Source organism: Corvus cornix, chromosome 9 (assembly GCF_000738735.6).
Source record: "Corvus cornix cornix isolate S_Up_H32 chromosome 9, ASM73873v5, whole genome shotgun sequence".
Lineage (NCBI taxonomy): Eukaryota > Metazoa > Chordata > Aves > Passeriformes > Corvidae > Corvus > Corvus cornix.
In genome coordinates this window covers 15444243-15467790 of record NC_046339.1, presented here as the reverse complement: position 1 = coordinate 15467790, position 23548 = coordinate 15444243, and the positions used below count along the sequence as shown (strand labels likewise).

General features: G+C 36.1%; 1 protein-coding gene across 3 annotated transcripts in view; it reads right to left on the bottom strand.

Moving 5' to 3' along the window:
* Positions 1 to 23548, bottom strand: part of DNER (delta/notch like EGF repeat containing) — a 116009-nt gene that overhangs the window by 39870 nt on the left and 52591 nt on the right. For all 3 annotated transcript variants that reach the window (XM_039557016.1, XM_039557017.1, XM_039557018.1), the window contains exons 3-5: positions 17733 to 17827; positions 15169 to 15335; positions 1093 to 1238 (exon numbers count right to left, since the gene is read on the bottom strand). In XM_039557016.1, coding sequence (XP_039412950.1) covers positions 1093 to 1238; positions 15169 to 15335; positions 17733 to 17827 — 408 coding nt within the window. The remainder of the gene's footprint in view (positions 1 to 1092; positions 1239 to 15168; positions 15336 to 17732; positions 17828 to 23548) is intronic.

Genomic DNA, 23548 nt, shown 5'->3' with positions numbered 1-23548 from the left:
CCTCAAGCATTTTATAAAATTCATTTTTGAGAAATAAAACAGATAATTATTCCAGATGTTAGTACTGCCATGTATGTATAGATTACTGTGGCAATTTAATTATTGTTGTTACAATCCAAAACACCATTTTTCTTTTGAACATGCTTATTGAGAATTTAAATCAGAAAATGGTAGCAGATGAACTAAAAGTGAATTCACTCAATATGCCAAATTTTTTGTGTTCACAGCAGGCTCACAGCTGTTAATATTTACTCAACAGTTACTACTGCTTTTATCTCCCAAATGAATATTAATAAAACCAAAGATTAAATATGCATATTTGTGCTGTAAATGACTTTTAATCCATGAAATAAAAAATAACATGTATAGAAGCATCTAAAACCCAAAAGCCCAGTCTGGTTTTGTAAAAGCAGAATACAGACTGCAAATTTGACAGATTTGGTTCTTATTTTCTTATGTTGCTAGATCACACAAAATCCCCAGTGTGCAGTGGAATTGCCATTGTAATCCCTCAATGCAGTATTATGTAAAGGAGAAAGCTGTACAGGAAAACTTGCAACCGCTACCAAATCACTCCGTTCTGTTTCTCCTCATAATTATGGTCAGGTAATTCCATTGCACTGGTCAGTCTATTCTGAGTGAGAAATTATTAAGACATGGAGGAAGAAGTACCAGATTAAAGCACACCTAAAGCCTAAGACAAGGTTGAAAACTTAACAAATCTGAGCACATTGGTCTGGAGATTGGAGATCCCAAGTGCCCACGCTGTGGTCCTCTTTTAAAAAAACTTCCTTCTACGGTGACAGTAAGATGTAGTACAAATTCCCTTATACCTGATTTGAGCAACTGTTTTTATTGCCAGGGCAGGGTGTGAATATTTGCATCTTGTATCTGTTATTTTCTTACTTCAAGTGCTTGATTTGCAGGTATAGCAGATAGATACTGCTGTTATTTAGTAACATCTGTGAGCTTTCAAAGCCTGTTACACAGCTGCAAGGTATGCACACACCAAGGACCAAGTACAATTTGCCCTGTGTTTAAATTACCATGGAATTGCCACATTACAGGAATGTCTTGATAAGCTGACCTTACCTCATCTGGCTTGGTGATGCATTTCCCTTTCCCCGAGCATGGGAAGTTGTCTGAATGGCTTCCCACAGGCATGCAGGTACTCACTTTCACCACCACAGTCAAGCGTAGAGCCACAATGCACTTGGTAACTGAATCATTCAAAAAACCTTTAAAAAAAAAATATTCTTGCTATATGACAAAATAGGCTGGCACTGTTAATGCTCTGCAGCTAGACAAACAAAGGAAACTGATTTTAAATAAACTGTCAACCAAGAACAAAATTGCTCAGACTTAATACGCACTTCTCTGAATGCAATGCAAGTAAATACAAATTAAAATACAATTTGGAGACAAATGTCATTATACTGATTAACAAAAGGAAGACAGGATGGTGAAACAGATCTACTTCCAGAGCTCAAACCTACTAGCATTTTTTAGGCTTCAAAATTAAATGTTTTTGCCTGCTACCTTTTGAAAAGTTAAAAAATATATTTCTTTAATGACAAGGAACATTAAAATCAAATTTCGTGGAGAAATAAGTTTAAATGAATTCATAAAAGTTACTTTGGAGCTAAAAAGCACACAGATTCATTACACTGGTAAAAGATGAAGAATCCCTTTGGCTCTGTTTTTATTAAGTTTGCAAGAATATACTTATACCATTTGACAGCATTTCTTCGCGTATTTGCAATGCAAGTATTATTGAATGTCTGATCCGATCTCTCTATAAGGTGATACAGCAGGCAGAGATGAACTAAACATGGAAACAGGAACATTGGGCAAGGAAGAGGAAGATTTATGAATCTCTGGCTAGCACCTGCAATTGCATGGAATGAAAAAAACTGTTGGTTGGTAGCTATTAAAACACACTGGAGCACAATAATATCACTATCACACATGTTCCTAACAGATTTATCTGAAAAATAAAAGAAGAACAGGAAAGATAAAATGGGGCACATTCACAGCCCATGACATACATTATAAAGTCAGAGTTCATGTCAAAATACACAGCCCCTGCTCCTGAACTTCACTTGTGCTTGTTGTTCCAGCACAGTGATAAGACTCCTGGACCACAGCCCTTCCACGTATGGCATCAATTAATTGTTTTGTTTTCTTTGGGGAGAATAAATGTGCACTGACACAAAAAAGTGTGTTTGGTATAGTGTATATACTGCATGCACAATTTATGCATAAAAAACCATCAAAGATCCCTCTACAGACTGTCAAACTTTGACTTCACTATCCTTCATGTAGGTAGACTCCAAAGGGTCTAAGACTGTAGTACTGGAATGGAACAATGCAGGCACAGAACCATTCTATGATTCTCCTTTTCTTTAGAAAATACAAAGAAAATTTAAGCAAATTTAAGCAAAAATGGATGGTTTTTTTTTAAAACAAATATCCTTAATTTTAAAAAGAACAACACTAAATAGATGCAGTGTATGATATCGAATGTTTTTTCTTAGATTTTCTACTTCAAATTGCAAAACCCATTTACAGCCTAAGCCTCTAAGCAGCTTCAAAGATGCATTCCAGCTTCTTGCATTATAGACTGCAGATAGCACAACATTTAGTCAAGAGAAAAAAAATAGTAGAACAAAATATTTTTAATGAACAGGAACAAACAAAAGTTTCATGAAACAGAACTTCAAGTAAATTCTCTTTCAGAACAGCTGCTAAGCATTACTTACATTTTGCATATGGAAGTGTCAAGAATGACTAATGCTACAAATTCCACAGAAACTCATATGGAATAATTCCATTGTTTGTTCTTAATTTTTAGATTTGCTGCATCCCTTCAGCTATTAGTTGCCTATGATCTCTAAACCCTACCTTCAATGAGGAAAATCTCATGTCCAATACAGACGTCATTGGCTTGAGTACAGCCTCTACAAGTTAGCTGGATATTCTAAAGGATCAGATTAAAAAAAAAAAAAAAAAAGTACTGGGTATAGTTCCAAATGTCTAATGGTCTGTTTTGGCTAGTGAAGATTATTGTAATCTGATGACCTCTTCAAAGCAAGCCAATTTATTCTGGCCTCAATACATACCCCATTTTTACCCATCTGTTCAAAGATGCAGCCAGAATTTTTCTTTAACAATTGAATGTGATTGTCACTGGCAGTCATGCAATTGTATGTGAATGCTTGGAAGAATGTAGTATTTAGAAAATGTCTTTGGGTTCACATTTCCTTGTCTCAAGCAGATTGTTACATATTCTTCAGGACAGTTCCCTAAAGAAATATTAAATCAACCTTTTTTGTACTTGGAATCTTGTCACTATTTTGGTATCAAAAGCCCTTAGGCAAACCACTGAAAAAATCATTATTCTCTCTGGAATGCCACACATTTTCCTGCAATTTCTAATTATCTCACCTATCTTGTAAATACTAGAAAAATACTAACATGGGTATTTCTTTTCACTCTACAGAAGTTGCATACAATTTTCTGAGATCTCTAGGTTTTAAGGCTAAAAGAAGCTTGTCTGACCATCTAAATATAACACCCTGCTTAACTCAGGCCATAGCACTTCAATTAATTCCTTCCCCAATTCCCATAACAGCAACTGAACTAGAGTGAGTTTTAAGTTCTATTTTTAACTTCTAGATAGAAGAATAATTTCAGAACCATATTTACAGCTACCTTCATCTCAGGTCCGGAGAAAAATATTACAGCAATTTATACCAAAAGGTAATTTTGTTCAGTTCAACCTTGCTGGTATTCTAAAGCCAGTTAAAACACAATGGCATCAAAGCATGTTTAGCTGCAGAATTCAGGGTTGAGTTATTTACAGTAATATTACAGAAACAATTCTCAAACCGAATGTATCATAATGTGATGAGAGTAGTCATTAGAATTGCAGAGGAGGAATTTTCAAGCGTTGTGCACACAATTGATTGTCTGCGAAATGCCTGCACCATTTCCTTGGCAGAATGCATGGTAAAATACACTACAGCTCATTCCACCCAGGTAGTTCCACACACTTACATCTGGGAGCACGAATTCACTCACATCAAGAAAATTAAGAATGATAAATAAGCAATAAAGCCAAACTAAAAGATGACAGGTGTTATAATTATGTCCAGATACTTTCAGAAGATCACATCATGCCATTCAGATTACCACTACTCAAACATTAATTACGTGTATGCTTTCTAGACTACGCAAACTGGTTTGCTTCCTTCACAAGCCTCATTTCTGAGCCATACTGTCCTTCTAAGCACAGCAGTCTGAGGTCAGCAAGCTGGTCCACAGTGGACAGCCAAAACAGGGAAGACTGAAGCTAACAGACCACCAAGAACATTATCATATTGCTCATAATGGTAAGGAAGGGAAACACTTCACTATAAATCATTCACTAACTCTTGGTATGCACCCAACATGCTCTGACACACACCAATGCCTCTTGCATTTGGCTCAAATGTATTTCTCTGTATTCTACACAGTGAATACATGTATTCCAAAGATATTCACCTTTGGTTGAAACAATAGATTGTCCTTTTAGTTCCAGTTCACAGAAGTGTAGGTCTTTGAGTTCACCTAAAGGTTTCTTGGATGAGTGAGAACGACTGCCAAGGAAATTGGGCACTCACTTACAGCAATGTATCAGTCCTTGAGTTTTCAACTTATTTTTAGCCTGGTTTCCCAAGGAAATGAGACAGCAGTGGGATGTCTATCAGTTTCCATCTGTTCTCTTTTTCTCTTTCAACACTTTCCCACACCTAAAGCTTTTGGGGTCAGTAGCCGACTTCAACATTTTGCAAAGCAGTGAAGTTCTCAAAGACACTAAGGGCCTACAGCTTCCCTGCACAGTAAGCAGCCCTGGCACCAAGGACATTGGTAAGTCAAGATGGTAGGAAAACTAAAAACGGCCCCAGAATAAGGTGATGTAAATTCTCCACCCCATTCCCCATATACAGTACAGTCAGCTATTCATTATTTGGAAAATGGAAAACTGAGATATAGTTAAATGGATAAAAAACAGACAGTATCAGTCCTTCAGGATCAAAGCAGCAGTACTTGGTGTGCCTGCACCACATCTTCAGTTCTTGTCATACAGTAACACAGTGAAGCTATGCTACCTCCAGATCAGATTTCGGCTTCTAGAAACAACACTGCTGTTATCAGAGCATACTGAGCATGTTTTATAAGCCTTAGTGGTCTGACATAGAAGCTATGTAAGTGTATCTGACAGTTCATCTACAGATGATGGAAAGTCATAGAATTAACCTAAAGTGTAAAAGAGTCAAGAGGAATTTTCTGTTTGACCACATCTCTCCCACCACAAAAGAAAGAGTTATCCAGCAAGCTAAACAAGAGTGGTCAATACACTCAACCTCTTCTTTTGTGGCCACTGAAGTTTGCAGACATAAGAATACTTTAAATAAAGGAAGCTAGGAAAGAAAGAGAACTATATTTTGATTACAGTACCCACCAGAAAAAAAAAAAAAAAAAAAAGAGAGATACCTGAATTCTAGTTCTTCCTCCTAAAATGTCTTATGTCCAAATTTTATCCAAAGATTATTTCATGTCCATGCATCATGTAATACAGCTAACATTCGATACCATGAAAATTACTACGAAAACAGAGGTTTGTACTAATCACCACCATGCTTCAGTCCCTTTTTGGATCTAAGCATGAAGTTGGAAATTTACTTTAACTATATGAACCAATTTCCCTCTGTTATGGCACTGCATATATCACAATCTCAAACAGTTTTTCATCTAGCAAATCTAAGCAAGCTCAATCCTTTTCTTGTTCATACAAGACATGTTCAACTCATTTTAGAGACCTAACAAATGAAAAAACATAACAAGATGTTCTCATGATGCACTTAACTCTGAAAATTTACCTTTACATGTTGATGTAGTAAATAGTAAAGGCCTGCTTTTGATTTACAAAGGGACAGAACACTTATGCCCTTTTCCATGACCCAAATACTCAGGGTCATTAAGGCCTACCAATACCTTTAGGACCCTGACACCAATACTGTTCTAAAGAATAGGGAAAATGGGTCAGGAATCCTTTCCTAGTTTGCCTCACGATGATTATCATACATAAGAAAACGAGAAGTGAGAAACAGGTAATCAATGCCATTTGCAATCTTTGATGCAGTACATCAGTGCCATCAGCACCACACAGAACATCTGAGATCACTCTCTAATGATGCCGCTAGGCAACATAGCATCTGGGGATACAAAAATACAGCTGCAATAGCAAAATTGCTATTTTGTCCACAAATAGCTCTATTTATAGGTGGCACAACTCTCCCAAATTCTGTCTAGGTCAGCATGCTTACTGTGCTTTATTCACAGAAGCCTTGGTCAGATACTGCTTTTGAAAGTATATATAGATTTTAATGAGAATCAGTTCAAGAACAATTTCAAATATTTTGTTTTTCAAAAACTCACATGAAACAGCAATTTAAAGATTTTTTTCCTGAGAAGTGACTGAAGATTTTCTCATTGCATTCATTGTCTTCTCCAAATTTCTATCACAATCACAAACAGTTTTTAGATAGATATGCTTTCTTCCTTTGCTACCAACAATGAAAACAGCCTGGGCTCCTAAAATCAAACATACACTTTATTCTCATGCATAATCACTTAAAAGGAAGAGTTCTGCTGCTCAAGTTAACATCCTCAGTAACAATACTAAAGTTCTACCAGAGGCAGATTGACAATGAGTGCTACACTGGTGTAAGAGAAAGCAAAATTTGGGTGTCAGAAAATTATTGCCAAAACGTTGGGAAGAAACAGCACACGGCTTGACTTTAAAGCTGGAGCTCAGTTTTGCAGGACTGGTAGTTAAAATATATTTATGAACTGAGAAAACCAGTTGAATTCACTTAGCGTAGAAAAATCCCATGTTCCATTACATTTCCTCTATAACAAATGTCAATTTCTGAATTTCACTGTTACTTAAACAATTAACCAACTTAATAGCCTGGCTGGATCAAAACCCATGACAGAACTATGAAACAGTCAGCTAGCAAGAGTACATTTACTCTTACAAAGCCACTTGCATACAGCTTATTAAGGAGCTGTGGCAGCAGCTTAAAGTGTGACCTTCTCCCACAGCTTCAAGGACTCTTCTTATGGTCCAAAGTAATGGTGAAAGCCCAACAAAGGGTGAACAGACTATTCTTCCAAAACATTTCCTGTATCACAATTTCCCAATATATCTTTATTTGTCAGTGTTTCAGCCACATTGCCAAGCTGGCAGAGAACTATTTTGGACCCAAATGTAGACCACCAGAATCTCTGATCCCACACTTCGCAAACACAGTTAAGTGTGGTGGAATACCAATGACGTAGCTGGGACTGCACCAAGGGTAGCTGTGAAAGATGAGATGGCAAGGCTGGCTAGGATATGTCTGTAGCGACTGGTTCAACTTAGAGGCTCTATGAGTGGCTACCCCACTTTTAAATACACGTTACAGTATGTTACAGTACTAGCTGAAGATCGCAAAGCATTTTACAAGCATTATTAAAATGTGTCTCACACTGGTCCACTCAATAATGTACCAGTTATGCACTGGTATCTGTATTTCACAGATCATGTTAAGCAGTCTGTCCAAGATCATATCATGCAAACAACCATGTGATCAACTTAAAATAAATATCTTGTTTGTGAATTGGTCACAGAAGTCATATTTGAAGAATGAGGAATCTTAAAATTAAAGAAACAAATGAAAGGTATTTCATCAAACATTACAAATTTGAGCAGATGAACATCCAAAGACAGACTAGAAAAATAATTTCCCAGTGTTACTAACTAGAAATAGCAGTGAATAAAAATTAATTTTGAATAATTTACTGATTAATTAAAGATTACTCTAAAGAGTAAAAACTATTTAAATGCTAGCTTAAAACAAAATACAATCTATGAAAATAGTAACTAGTCTGATGTTTACATCTATTTATATGTGAGATGAGGTACATGCAACTTGATCATAAAGGACAGGATATTTATTTTATCATACTTATAAAGATACCCTTTCTTATACAGGCTAACAGCATTCTTCATAATGGTTTGGATTTCAGCTGAATTCTTCCCTTTTTTGCCTTACAAGGCCATCTTTTAAAACAAATCATTGAAATTAACGCTTCACTGTGCTTTTCTTGCTGTTTCACACTTTGCTGCTGCTGCTATTGTTTACCAAAAGGCCATTTTCTGCAAGGTTAGCTCTTGTGCCCAGAACCCCAGGGAAATGTTCCGTTGAGCACAATGCTCAAATCTGCAGACAATAGGGCCCTTCTAGGCAAATTACACACTTAAAAATGAGAACCCCACTAACTGGAGCAGTTGTCACCAACCCCCTGCCAGCAAGGCCGCCTTGCACAAAAGGAGCAGAACAGTCACACCTGCAGACAGAGGTTCTGCACATCAGCGGGGCACAAGCACGGCCTCAACACTCCAACCACGGCATGTGCAGGGCATGGAGATTTAATTTGGTCCAGAGTGAAAGAGGGTTAAGTTAAATGACTGCACATATGCCATGGACTGGGAGCTCACACAGATGCTCACCTGACACATGGCAACTTGTTAAAGCTAGAGTAACTTGATTACATGGCTTTCCGTGAATTCAATTCACACATCTCCTATTATGAAATAAAATTGTCCTATTTCATTTTTTGCTTAAGTGAAAACAATTTCAAGATGCAGTAAACTGCTTTCTTTAGATAGAAATGTGTGCATATTTTAGAGGCCTGTACACAACACAAAACACAACATCTCAAAGCCCCAGTTACAATTTGCCTCCTAATCTGAAATTCTACTGCCAGACAAAAAGAGTTTAAGAAGACCAACTCGTTTCAAAATATCTCTCTAGATTATTTATGTTTCACATAGTATTTTTTACACTGTTTCATTTTGCCTATTCAATATAGCTGCAGTCATATTGGTGGAGACTACTCATTAATGCATGATGAGGTCTTGCACGGAAACTTGTTTAATAACCAAAGAACAACAGAAGAGTAAGTAACTGCTCAGGGCAGTGTTAGAAAAGAAAATACTTTCTTGAATTTGAAAGGCAGGACAGCATTTTGGATTTGAAAATATTATCCTTCCTGACACAGAACCATATGGCTCCCCCACTTATTAAAAAGCAGCAGGTATCTTGTGCTTGAGAAGCCAAGCATTAATTTTCCTTTTTAAGCCAAACCTCAAAAAGTTTCATGGAATTCAAGCAAGCTGCCTTAGAGGTGTTGGCATTTGAATGGCATCAGTACTCTTCATCTCACCACAAAGATGCTAGAGCACCTATTTTCGAACGAGTTTGTACAGATACCAATTTTATTTAAGGAAATATTTATGAAATACTTGGTAAGTATAGTTTAAAGCAGCTAATTATATTATATTGATCTAAAAGGCTGAGCATCTTGGAGAAAACCAGATGACATGCCAAATAATGTCAACTGACAAGTGTAAGTCAGTTTTTGTTTGCTGTGATGAAAATAAGCATTATAATTTAAAGATTGTGCTGGAAGATTTATTTTCTGTTCAGATAAAAATATTCATTCATATTAAATGTTAAACCTTCTACCTTATTATCTGCAAGGTCTTATCTGAGAAATAGCAGTTTTGCTTATAAATGTCTTCCTTTGATTTTGTAAGCAGACAATAAGCTAAAAAGCTAATGTAGCAATAGCTCATGAAAGCAGCATCTTTACTTTCCTTTTAAGCAGCTGCTTAACCAGCACCGTGGAAGTGCTAAATAAAGCACAAAGTCTAAAAGCAAGTAGTTTCAAGCTATTTACAAGCATTTCTTTACAATTAGATATTTACAAACTTTTATATCATATTACCTATGGGGAAATGGAGGCAAAATAATAATGCCCAACTGTTTGTTTTACTATTATTCTGAAAGAGCTCCCATCATTACTGTTTCAGTTCTGGGCACACTGAGGCAGAAAAGCAATTTTCCAACATTTTACCATGAAAGCTGATGAGAAGCAGATTTTTTTTCAATAGAAATAATATCCTAACAGCCATGATAAAGACCTGAAAACATAATTTAATTTTTTAGTGTTGTTAGGAGAAAGAAAAGAAATAGGTTGCATACATGCAGAGTTGGCACTGCCAGCTCCACCTTCCGCATTATGCCCAAAATCTCCAAATAAACACGTCCTAAAAATAAGTAACAATCATACAATAATAATACAATATGCAGTTTTGTATTGGTATGAAAAAGAAAATGGCATGAAGCTGTGTCAGGAGAGGTTTAGGTTGGATATTAGGAAAAGATTTATCACCCAGAGGTCTTTTGGGCACATAACAGGTTCCCCAGGGCAGTGGTCACAGCACCAAGGCTATTGTCCACACCAAGAAGTGTGTGGACAATGCTCTCAGGCACAGGGAGGGACTGCTAGGGTGTCCTGTGCAGGGCCAGGAGTTGGACTTGATGATCCTGAGGGGTCCCTTCCAACTCAGGATATTCTATGATTCTATGAATTATTACTCAATCTCCAAATTCATTTTAAAAAAAGCTATGGTTGTTTTGTGTCCTAGCTGTTAACTGGATTGTTAAATATGATCTGCTATCTGTACAGCCACGCAAGTGTATCTATAGCAGTTTTCCAAGCAGACTGGAAACTGTGTGAAATTCAATCTGCCTGACTGCAAGTCCGCCAGCCACAGGTGTATCTTTGGATACACCTGAAGCACAGAAGTGTTGCCTTAGCAAGCAGGTATATTCATTTAGCGCCAGGGTAAATTAACCGACTCGTACAGAAAGAGATGGTGTACAATCACTGTAAAACTTCTAAAATGTGAGCATTAAAAATATTTTTTTTAATGCTTTTATTATACAGAAGGTTTGGTTTTTCGAGTATTTTCACAGCAGCCTATGTTCTCAAAATTAATGTTCCAGTTCTCAGTCAGAGAATGATAGCATGCTTGGATAAAAGAGATGCATGTAACAAATCATAAAGGATTTTTGTGGGAGATGCCATACAAGCTGAGAATGTCCTTCAAAGTCCTTCAAAGGCCCTTTTTATTTTTTAAAGAAAAATGTTAATGAATCATTTTTCTCAAGACACCTATTATTTAATCAATTCAGTAAATCTTCTGCATTTGCAACAATCTTGTATAGAAATATATATACAGACTCCAAAATCCAGTATATTATTCCCTGATAGAGAGACGTGCACAATGCTGGACAGATTAGATTCTCCCCAAAATACATAACAACCAGCACTTTTAACTCACCCCAGAGATCCTCAGCTGTAACCTACTAGCATTCAGGAGAAGTTCTGAAAGACTCCTGCACCAACTGATGGTGCATCAGGGAACTCTTTTCCCATTTTTTCAGACTTTTAAAATGCATTTCATCTGATTTCAATTTTTCAAGATATATTGCAACGGAGAATAGGTGTATGACTCTAACAATGTAAAGTTTTGCAGTTAACTCATTTTCAGATGTTCTAATACCATTACTGCCAGCATGAATATATGAAGATCCAGTAATAAAACAAATACTAATGAGACATTTTATAAATATAAACAGTTTATGCAGAAATCACTCAACCCCCAAGAACATTGGGACAAAGAGTACGAATCTGTAAGTCTAATTAATGGAAAGTCTGCCTTTCACTTCAATAATGTTTTAAACGTTGAACACCTAATTGTCATCTCTTATTTAAAGACAGTATTAAATCCCTCCCACTTCCCTTTCTCACTATCTCTTTGGCTAATCTTGATGCCCACGCATAGCACTCCACAGGATAGATATATTTCTGTAGAGATATTAAAAACATTTCCTGTTCAGAAATGCCCTCAATTAAATATCTTTTTTTAAAATCTTGGTTTCAAAAGAAACATTGTTGTTGCAAAATGTGAGCAGAGATGAACAGCTCACTTGGCTTGTCTACAGACCAACCACCTCATGACCATCTATCTCTGTTTAGCAGTAACCTCGCATTAAAAGCCATCAGCCCCTTGGGATGTGCCATGTGCTTCATCCTACTCCTAATCCACACAACTCACTTTCTCACTTCAAAGCCTGAACCATACTGGGCTTTTTTTCCCCACTGGCTAATAAGTACACTTTCTAATAAAACATAACTAATTATTTTAAAAGACTGGCACATGCGTAGCAGCAAATCTTACAGAGAAACTCTTTAAAAATACTCTGAGCAAAGCACAGAAGGAACATGTTACAGAAGGCACAAGCCAGACTTCTGTGGGCTACAGGTGGGTAAATGCTGTAATTGAACCACATAATCATGCTGCATAATCACAGCACCATAACTCTGTCCCTGCACTGCAAGAGACTGCAGATGCAGCAGCCATTTTATAAACCCCATTACAGAACACAGAGTGCTCTTTTTGGGTTAGTTGTGCTACACTCTCCCCCTTCATTCTCACACACTGCAGGTACTGTCTCTGGGGTGAACAGCTCTGTGCTGACAGGGGCTATTTTTAGACTCAGAAACAGCATTCTTCCCAGCCTCTAGACACTGTGTCCCAAACCACAGAATCAGCAAATCAGCACATTACTGCTGACTTCTTAGTCTTTTCAATCTTGTCTAAACAACTTTAAACTTGTGTCACCACAAACTAACACGAAACAAATAATATTTCCCTAAATGTTTTATCTTCGACATAAATAACTTTTTCAGAAAGATTTGCAAGAGGCAATTAAAGTACCTTGCTGAGTAACAAAACTTGGAAGGAACACAGTGAGAAATGACTCAAAAAGGATGTAGATCAAAAAGACACACACACACAAGAAAAGTCAAACCAAAAAAACCCGCTCACATCTTCCTCATTTTTCTTTTACAGTTCTAATTAGAAATTTTTCACAAGATAAAAAAAACGCCCTTGTACAAAATTCACCAATTAAGAGAAGAAACCTTTAAAGTCTCATTTGAATAAACAGAAAAAGAGTAGGGGAAGGAGAAGGAAATTATATAATGTAAATGTATTGACTGACATGGTCCACCGCCTTACTGTGTGGCTCTGCTTACAGCAGCCTACAGCATCTTGTGACCTCCTTGTATCATTCTAGCTTAAATATCATCAATAAAAGCACTGGCAACATTACTGCTTTTTTATATAAAATCACCCACTTTAACTTATTGTCCTTTAGAATAAGCTTGTCATGTACATCAAGAAACATGAAAATTTGTCTATAAGGAAAACTTTATTCAAGTGACTTATTGAAAGCTAAATGATTAAAAACTTTTGAGGCACATCAAATTGACAGACCTCTGCCATACATCTGGATCAAATCTGAAGTAAAGATCAAATTATTTTTCTACAAGCCTTGGCAGAATTACGGATTTCAGTTGAGTGAAGATAAAATTCATTTACACACCAAATAACTGAGTTACTTTTTAAGTTTTACACCCAAGACTTACACTTCATTGGACAAAAACTGATGATGGGAAGTAAGCAGAAGGTTTCCATACATCTGAGAAGGAAATTCGGAGGCTCTTAAACTAAAAAATTCATGCCTTAGTCTCAGCAGCTGGAAAATTTTACAGAGTTTCACTATGAGGAAATTAAAAAGAAAGACCAAAGAATGTATCGAAAACCACATGGAAGTAAAGCAAGAGGTCTCAGAAAACTTGTAGCGCATGAAATAAACTATTTTCATGAACTCAACCTTGTCACATACTCATCAAGGAAAAGGTACATTTTCACCTCATGTTACCCAGCACACAATAAAAAATTCAAAGAATCCCAGTGACAGAAATTCAGCTATAGAGGAGAGTAGGAGAAGACAAACTATGAAAGAATAACACAATACACGTTTTAGTTATCTAAATTAATAACCTGTGCTGTATGGCTTGTACAGTCAAGTGGAGCCTCCATAGAGCAACTTCCGTCCTCTACTTAGGAGCTTAGACCAAGCTGTGCCTTTAGGCATTTTCACCACTGCATAACAGTTACCAATTATCCTGTCTTCAAGATACTTTTATCATACATTAACTACCACAAAGCAAATGCAAAAGTTTATTCCAGAGACATGAGAGGATGACTCTAACTCTGATAAATTAAATGCAAAACTAGATTAAAGGGGGAAAAAAGTCTAAAACTAAGTATCTTAGAAGAAATAATACTATTAAAAAAAGAAACTGGAAAATTATTTGAAGAAAATAAACATCACCAAAAGAAACCTCTGATGATAAGAATAAAATTATTCTACTAACAACCTTCAAGCAGTATCTGTGAAAAGTGATAGCTCAAAAAGGAGAGAACGAGGTACTACTTCTGCATTTGGGCATTTTCTGTATTAGCTATACACTTGGAATTTGTTCCAGTGTTTCTACATCAGAATGCTTTTAATTTTACATTTATTAGCATGGTAAGTTTTCAAATAACAATTGTGGCAACTTATAGTTCCTTAAAAAATACACAGCATTTCAAGCAGATAAAATTAAGCGCTTTTATTACAATGACTTTGGTTTCATGTCATTGGTATAATAAAACATCTGCCCAGAAATCTCAATTTAATTAAGTCTAGTGTGTCTATGCATAAATATGGCATTAAATCTGTATTATTTCCCATACCCTTAAAAATAACATATCAGCCTATTTTCATTATACTCCTTCCACAAAGATGCTTAACATTTAATTGCTGAGTGAAACAAATAGTATATTTCTAAGGTTCCATATTAACAGAGACAACTCTAGAAGATAAAGAAGTAGTGCAATTAAACACTGACAAAATATAATAGGAAATCTGATCTTCTAATATATTTTTTCAGTTTTCCTGTGTACAGGATTAAGCTTTTTCACAAAGCATCCCATAGCACAATACCTGACAAAGAAACACCTCAAGCATTCAAATATATACTGCAGCATTTTCCAAAAGCTTATTAAAATAGAATATATAAGATAACTTGCATCATCTCAAGCTATCAGACAAAAATGACCACATAGATTTTAAAGTGAATGGTGACAACTGTTAAGAATTTAGTGTAGTTCTTGTCTGGTTTGAATGAACCAGTGTCCGAAACAGTATCCTAATATCCCATCAGGATCTTTCAGCACTTTAAGGAATTAGTCCTTTGTTCCTCTAAACGCTGAGTAAACCATCAGCTGTCACCTAGAGGCGATGGACAGAAAGTCAGCATGTTACTCACCAATAAAGTAGTTGTTTCCTAATGCCAGCATATCTTCAGAAAGCACAAGGCCACCCAGTGCCTGCAGAAGAGTGACACTTCTGCCATCAATAAGTGAACACTGTTTAAATCCAGTGCTTGTGACCTTCCATAGCAGGATGAGAGAAGCAGTAGCATCTTGCCTTATTCTAAGAAAAGAAATTGAGAATATTTACACTGAGGGAAATTGGTGTTATTAGGAAGAACATCACTGTAGAACTGAAGCTTAACAAAGATGGGAAACTTAAATCTAGCAAGTATGGAATCAGGAAAAATAATGAATGTTTTTAGCATGCCCACAAAATTTAAAAATGCTTCAATTGTAAGATTGCATAATAGTTTATATAATACCAGATTAAATCATACAGAGTCCCAATTTCTGATACTTGAAGGTCACCATCTTAAAGCCCAAGAAGTTTTACATAAATATCACATAATAGTAAAGGATCCTTATTCATTCTTTGTATTTATGCCTTTTCAAGTAGTACGTCCATCCTACATCTACAATGCCATCATTTTCTGCAGCTGAAGTACATCCAGCCCTGTTGTTTACTGAAGAACATTCAATATTCGTTCAATACCAAGAGACAGATCCTGGTAGAAATCCTCATTTGTTTGACACACCAGATCGAAGATTCAGGACAGTTTATTCTTGTAAATCAAATGAGTCATGTAATGCTCCAAGGTCACTGAGCCCATGGTGCCTTCCTGAATATTGACAGATTGGATATAGAGTCTAGTAGTGCATACACTCCATTAGGGAGCACTGGACACTATGCCGGTCTTTGTCCTCGCAAGACACTTTTTTCCTCCTCACCTCCATAAAGAAACAATACAAACCTGTCATATTTCTGGCAAAGTCCCAAATATTTGCATTAATTTCCTATGAAGGAATCCCAAAGGAGTTTGAACAATCCTCTAAAAATTCAAACACAACTGCATCAAACTGCTAAAAAACTGGTAATTCTCTCCTGCTGAAAACAGACCTCCAAATACATACAGATGAAGCTCTGTTCCACAATTTCCTCTACTGAAATTGTTTCAATCCTACTAAAAACACAAGGTAGTTTATCCCTAGTCACTTGTTATTTGACTTCAAAACAAGAAAAGCAAAGTTTTGTAATTATGTGTGACAGAAGCTGAAAAAATGTCGCAACTAGACATCATAAGAAGTAAATTTTTACACTATTTTGCATCCTCTTTAAGAACAAGCTCAACTGCTACTCCAAAAACTGACTGTCTCACTTTTAGAACAAGATAGCGACTAGTTTCACAGTTTAGGTCTCATCTGACAACCAAAACAAAATCAACTTATTAAACTGAAATTATTTTCCTTTCACAAATGACCATTAAACCAGGTATGTTACTTGGGCCTTTAAGATAGTAAATAAAATGAAATAAAAATAGATCCTGACTTGCACTAATCTACCCAGGTATAAAGCACTACTAAATATATGCAGTGTAAAAATGATCAAAACTGACTGTGTACTCTGCAGCCTCCTTTAAAATGGGGTTTCTCCATCAAGGCTCTTAAATAGAGCTTTAGAATCCACAAATGCCGGCTTTTTCCTGATTCCAAGAAAAGACACTTGTTTGCTTTCAGATTCCACCCAGCCAGGGCATCCACACTCCCAGATCTCTTCCTGAGGCTTAAGGCTCATGAATGAGCACAATTCAAAACCCCGTGGGAGGGCCCCCACGTTTAACAGTTACTGCTCCAAACTGTCTGCAGCTTGTCTGCTTGCATCACTTTGCTTTTTCCTGTGAGCATGGCCTTTTTTAACAGAAACATGGGATTCTGAAAGATAAGATGACAGTATGAGAAAAGTACACTATTTTGGGAAAATGTAAGTCTAAAACTGCAGCAAAGCTGTGAGCCAGAGAACTACGTTGGCATTTTTTTTTTAATGAAATTTCCAATAAGAATATGCTTCATCCCAGCTGACAGAATCAGATCTTTCTAGGAAGTCAGATTCTGTTAATTAAATGTAACAAAGCAAATATTTGATCCAAAAGCATGAATTTGAAAAGTGAGTAACTGAATAAATTCACATTTTTGAGAAACGTGGTTTTTAGGACATACACAAAGATTTCACAGCTGATGATGACACCCAAAGCAATAACCCAGAAATCAAATACAAATCCACAAAATACATGCATGTATATAATCAACAATAACACTTTTCGTCAGCAAGTTCGTCTTGAGATTAAAGGGGGAAAAGTGTTCAGTGCATGAAGTAGAAAGGAAATGTCATACCTTCTCCAAACTGAAATCTTCAATACATTTGCCCTAATTTCTAATGCATTATGATAGCCCAGAGACAGCTTACATGCTTACATCTTCTAAAACATTAAATATGTGGGAGAAATTATGCCAAGCAAAGAGCTGTCATGGCTCTGCTACATGCTTGAAGTCTGTCTGAATTCTCTCATAGTCTTTTAGTCATTTGACAAATCTGCCTATCTGAGAAACTGTTGTCTAAAATATCCAGTCAAATGAAAATAAAACTGCTTTTATATCTCATCAAATATAAGAATATTCTCACTTTATTGATGTATTCTGTGGAACATCAAAGGAGATAAGCCGGCCTCCAGCAGAAGTATTGGAACTGGCATTTCCACAAGCCACATCTGGGATTATCTAAAAAAAAAAATAGCTTTATTTAACAATAAACCATAAAATCTGACCAAAGAAAACATGAAAGATTTTTTTTACAAATGACACTAATAGCCCAGCAGTCATCTTCTAACAATCATCAGGAACATTCACTGAAACCTTTATGCTGCCAACAAAGGTGCTGAAAATTCACATAACCATCCTTTCAGGGTTTTGTTTTAACAAAAAATTCCTGCACAGAAGTGTGAACTTCTAAAGGCATCTTCCTTTAAAAGTGAACATATTTAGAAAAAGATGAATAGCCTTCTGGTCTTTTAGAATAATAAATAAAGCTCTAACATTTGCCACATCCAAGAAATAGCACATCATTAATTTATTCAGTCCTGAAGGATTTATAGTAACAAATACAGACATTGCCTTTCTACTATATTGAAATATATTTTTTTCCAAACACAGGTTTCCTTTAAAAAACACTCTCCCACTTGCCCATTACTATTCTTTCCAAGTAAAAGATGCTTGGACACACAGTGCTTTCAGATGGAAAAAAAATGATGATCACAGTGAGAGTGAAAGGATGCGTTTGCCAAATCTAGTGACACCTACTAGGCATAGAAATCATTTGCTACATTAACTAGATCAAGACAACATCATGCAACACAGGAATCACAGACAGACTCCTTAATTATTCAGATCTTCAGAAGTATTAATTTACTGAAGGGAGTTTGAAAATTATTAGTGTTTCCAAGGGCATATTTATTTCAAATAAGTAATATTTTATGTGGCATATTTGAGTCTATCACTTAATATCATCAGAAGTTTTAAATAACTTTTCATGTATCTTCATCAACTTGCCTATGAAATATCACAGTGGGAAAAAACCCCAACAAACCAGTTTAATCTTCAAATTTCTAGGCAGTTTGCAATGTTATTCTTTCAGCCATAGAGAATGTTTGCAAGCTTTTTATACCAACCTTACTGAAAAAGCTAAAATGCAACCTGACACACTTACATGAATTAATCTGACATAAAAGCAAAAGCAAGAATAAAATTTGTAAATTTAAATAAAATTCAAACTCACATTTTAAATATTACATGAATGTCATTAAACACATGTACATATAAGAACAACAGAAGTCCAGAATACAATGCAAGTAATAATTTTTAGGACAGAGCTTATCTTGACTCAGGCAAGACAAATACTCAGTATTCGTATTTCCCAAGTGAATGATTTCCCAGTGTCTAGATTACTCAACTAATTGTTGAATTCCCTGGTGCATACAATATGAACACATGTTATTTATGAAAATAAAGTGAGATGAAATTTTACTGTATTTGTTCAAATTAATTTTAAAAAAGATAATATATTCATTACGATTTTTAATCTCAGAAGTCAAAACTATGGACCTAACACTCAAAGTACAATGCATCCAAAATTAGTTTGGCCAACACTCTTCCTTTTATATTTGCCAACATTTAAACTTTTTTTTCTTTTAGAATCCACATGCCTACTGGAACAAAGGGAAAAAAGAAACCAGTATCTCTATTCTCATACAGTCTTATACTACATCTAAAATACACTTGCTTTTATAGTATTCCTACAGTTTTGTAATTGCATGCTTGTATTATCTTGGAACACAAGAAGGGAAATTGTAATTTAAGCATTTCATTTACCTTACTGTTTAATATTAGAAGTTTTTAAAGTAAAAGGTATTGATGTCTTTGCAACTAGAACAAAATAAAAGAATCATAGAAGCAAGAGCTGAACAAAGTGGCTGCAGAACAAGAGCTGAGATTTACCCTTGACAAAACGGAAAAAAACCCAAACGAACAAACAAAAGACTTTAGTTTGCAAGCACATCAGAATTTAGGATTACTCAGCAGGAAAAGCACACACAGGAAATATTGCAATGATAATCAGAAGAGTGGAAGGCAAAATGCATGATTTTGACTCTTCTATTAAAAGATCTGTAATGTTTGATGTATTTCTCTAGGAACTCCATTTGTAATTGGCCCTGACTTCCTGCTCTAAGAATCTGGTAAAATAACCATCTAAATCAGTAGGATGCTAAACCGAGGATTTTAAAACAGCTGAAATTTGAAATTTTTTATATATTAACAACCATGATACTTGGATCAGATGAAAAACACGTGAAGACGCAGAAACTCTCATAAGGAAAAAAAAATGGTCCCAGCAGTGTCCTATTTCAGTCAAGTACTATGCACACAAAAAATGATGGTTTTGACATGTGAATCAGGAAACAAACTGCAGGTTTTCCACAGCTGTGAGAAACTTGTATAAAGATTTTTAAGTGTGCCTCTTTTATGTCTTAACAGAGCACTCTGCAAAACTGTACTGAAGAATGAGGGCAAAGACAACCAATATATTACAACAATAAAGGACACTCAGAAGATGAAAACAATCTGTAATTTACACTCTCAAAAAAAAAAAAAAGGCTGCTACAACTGGTAGGAGATATTTAAAACTGTCACTGGGAAATATGCTTTAATGACTTCCAGAGGACAAAATAAAGATTATTCCTAGCCTAAAGTAAAAAACACAAATAGAGTCGCTATCTAAAGTCATTTAAAGACAACCAAAAGAAAACATAACATAACTGCGATGACATCAAACACTTCTGAAGCATCTAATAGTACAGAAACATTAGGACAGCAAGAAGGTTATTGGGGAACAGACTTATAAACATTTACACTAATGATGCAGCTACTTTAAAAATAGCCACCAAAGAAAACAAAACCTTCATGCACCTTCTAGAGTCTAAAGCATGTTTAGGAGCTGATTACAAAGATAAGTTCCTGCGTCAACAGAGAATACATCCAAGACTCTTCTTCAATACCTTATTTAGAGTTTAAAATTATTAAATATCAAATTGTTGACAGTAAATACAGAATTCCTTTTTACATAAATGTTCTATAAGTTTGCATCTAAATCATGAGGTTTTTTCTTAGAAGATAACATAATATATAAAAACTGTATTTTTTCTTCAAATGCTTAAAGACTTTACATAGGTAAAAGAGCAGCACCATTTGAGAAAGCAGGAGTGAAACCTTGAGAAGAGTTCTTACTCCTACGATCTCTACCGGAGCCTTAACAACACAGCAGTGATTTTGTTAGATTTCCTTACCAGGCCATAGCAGTGGTACAGAGGAGATTGCAAAGAAAATCAGGGGTGGTACCTAAGAAGAGAGCAACAGACTGTTCTTCCATATTACAACTATTCTGAAGAAATTAAATAGAGTGAGTTAGACAGATACTCTCCTGCCTTACAAAACCAGAATAATGAGAGATACACTTAATTCAAGAAGTGCTGAAATACATACATAAATCCCTAGGCAATATTTTTACATGAGTGAGTGCCTTTATTACTTTGCTAAGTGTACTAGACTTTAATTCAATGAGGCTGAGTGGCATACAGACTCTAAGTCTACATTTATGCAGCCTCTCAGTGCTGAAATTAGTTCTTTGAAGATAGCTATTGTATATGAAATTTCATAGTATATTTCTTGAAAAGTTGAGCAGACATTTGTAATTCTACAAGGCCTTATCAACACAGGCAGACTACTCCTGACAGTGCAAAATACAGCCATTCTGCAACCATGATACGTTTGCATTTCTTTTGTGTCTCAACCCCAAGTTCATAGAATGGCAGAAGGTTTGTACTTCCTGCAAAATATGCCACACTTTTCGTCAAATTTAAAAGTGGCAAGTGGAATGGCTGAATTCATATAAGCCTTAGAATGTCCTCATTACCCTATTAACAAGGTATTAATTGATATTTCTGGAAACCAACAGATAGCTCCAAACACTGGAGGAGGTTGCCCAAGTATCTTGTGGACTTTCCACCCTTTGAGTTATTTAAGTCTCAACTGAATACAGTCCTGAGCAACCTGCTCCAGCTGACCCTGCTTGGAGCAAAGGGAACAAAGTCCAGAGGTCCCTTTGCCCCATGAGCCAGTTGCCTGTTAAGTCTTTCCTGTTAATTGCCACTGTAACTTCAGTGACACCACAGCCTTCACTAAACCCCACTCCAGCATACACTGAAAGTGCTTCATTTTGAAAATATCCCCAAATGTAACACAAATAACTATGTGTGCATGTGTGTGCACCTGTGACTCAGGTACTTTCCTCCTGTCCTGAGAATGGTCTCTTTGGATAATCTCCTGTTTCTTCATCTCAAAAAGCTGTTCTCCTGTTTTTACCTCCTAGTGGGGCAACAGAGAACTCTGCATTGTCTGCAGCCAGAGCAAAGTGGGGCAGATTAGTCTGGAATTAAACAGAATATATGAATGCACACATAATTCTTGAACTAAATAAAAAAGATTGATACAAACTCATCCTACAGCAAAGATCAGCGCTTAAAAGTAAAAAAACCTAAAATTTTAAATATTTGAAATGACATTATGTTATGGAAAGAGTAGGAAAATGAGTTCTTTGAGAAAAGCAACACTGTGCTCTGGGGTGGTGTCCCATGAAAATTGGCACAGTCATTAAGAAAGAAAACTTTTCAGCTCTTCAGTGGGACAGAAACTGTCATGACAAATGCAGTATGAGGAACGGTCTTGTAAATGCCAGGCCTTCCAGATCTTCTTCCAGGGGATTTCATATTAAATTTCAATTCAATAAAGCAAGTTTCATAACGTGCAATTTTGGCTTTTCTGAACATATAACTACTTTTCTATCAGAATAGGGCCTGCAGGATTTATTCTCTTCTGACCCTCTAAGTGTGGCAAGAGGTAGTCCTTATTTTCTAAGAATTATAACATGTTTGGCAGTCTTTCTTATGCAAGGGAAAAATAATATATGAGAGAAATAAAACAGGTTAGATCCTGACTACAGATCCTGAACAGCTGTTGGCAAATAAAAAGTGAAAATAGAAGTAGGAAAAGGCAATATAATAGAACCATAATACAGGGATCTAGTACTATCTACTTATTGTTGAGCTGCCAAGCAACAAAGCAGGATGATTTCTAGCACAGAAACTGAATTCAGAACAAAATTCTAAAAGAAAAAAAAAAGCAAAAACAACAACAACAGAACAACAGCTCCAGTTCCCTTGCCCTGTAGCACAGAAAAACTACTTCTTCTGAAAAATCTAGTGTCATTTAGCTTAACCTCCAGAGTTTCTACCCTCAGAGTTTCAGGTGGAACAATGCTTGAAAGAAAACAAGAACAGAAGAAAATCAAGGTTTACTTCTAACATATCTCACCAGTGGGAGAGAAAAGTAAAAGTGTTTAGAGTAGGAGTAGTGCCTCTCTGAAGAACACCAAGGGGAGACTGACAGACGGCATCCAAAAACAGTATCAAATGAAGAAGGCTTACCACATATTGTAGCACTGAAACCTGATGTAAGGAAGGCTGCAAATCCACCCAGCGAATCCTGTTGCTGGCAGTCTGTTTCTTTGCTCATCGGAGCAAGAGTCACTTTGCAGAGTCAGCAATCACAGCACCAAGAGGATCCAGCACATTCCAATGCACAGCAATCCTCTAGATAACATTATTGAAACTTTCTATTTCTGTCACAGACTATCAATGCCAACATTACACCAAGAGGTAGACGCATCAGCAGGCACAGGAGGCTCTCTTACACAATGACAGATTAACTAGATTATCATATTAGCCAGCTGCCTTCTTGTTTCAAGATGGCCACCAAAATCATGGACAACTTCATAAAATCTGACGTTCAGTCTGTACTGGTTTTGGCTAGCATGGAGTTAATTTTCTTCAC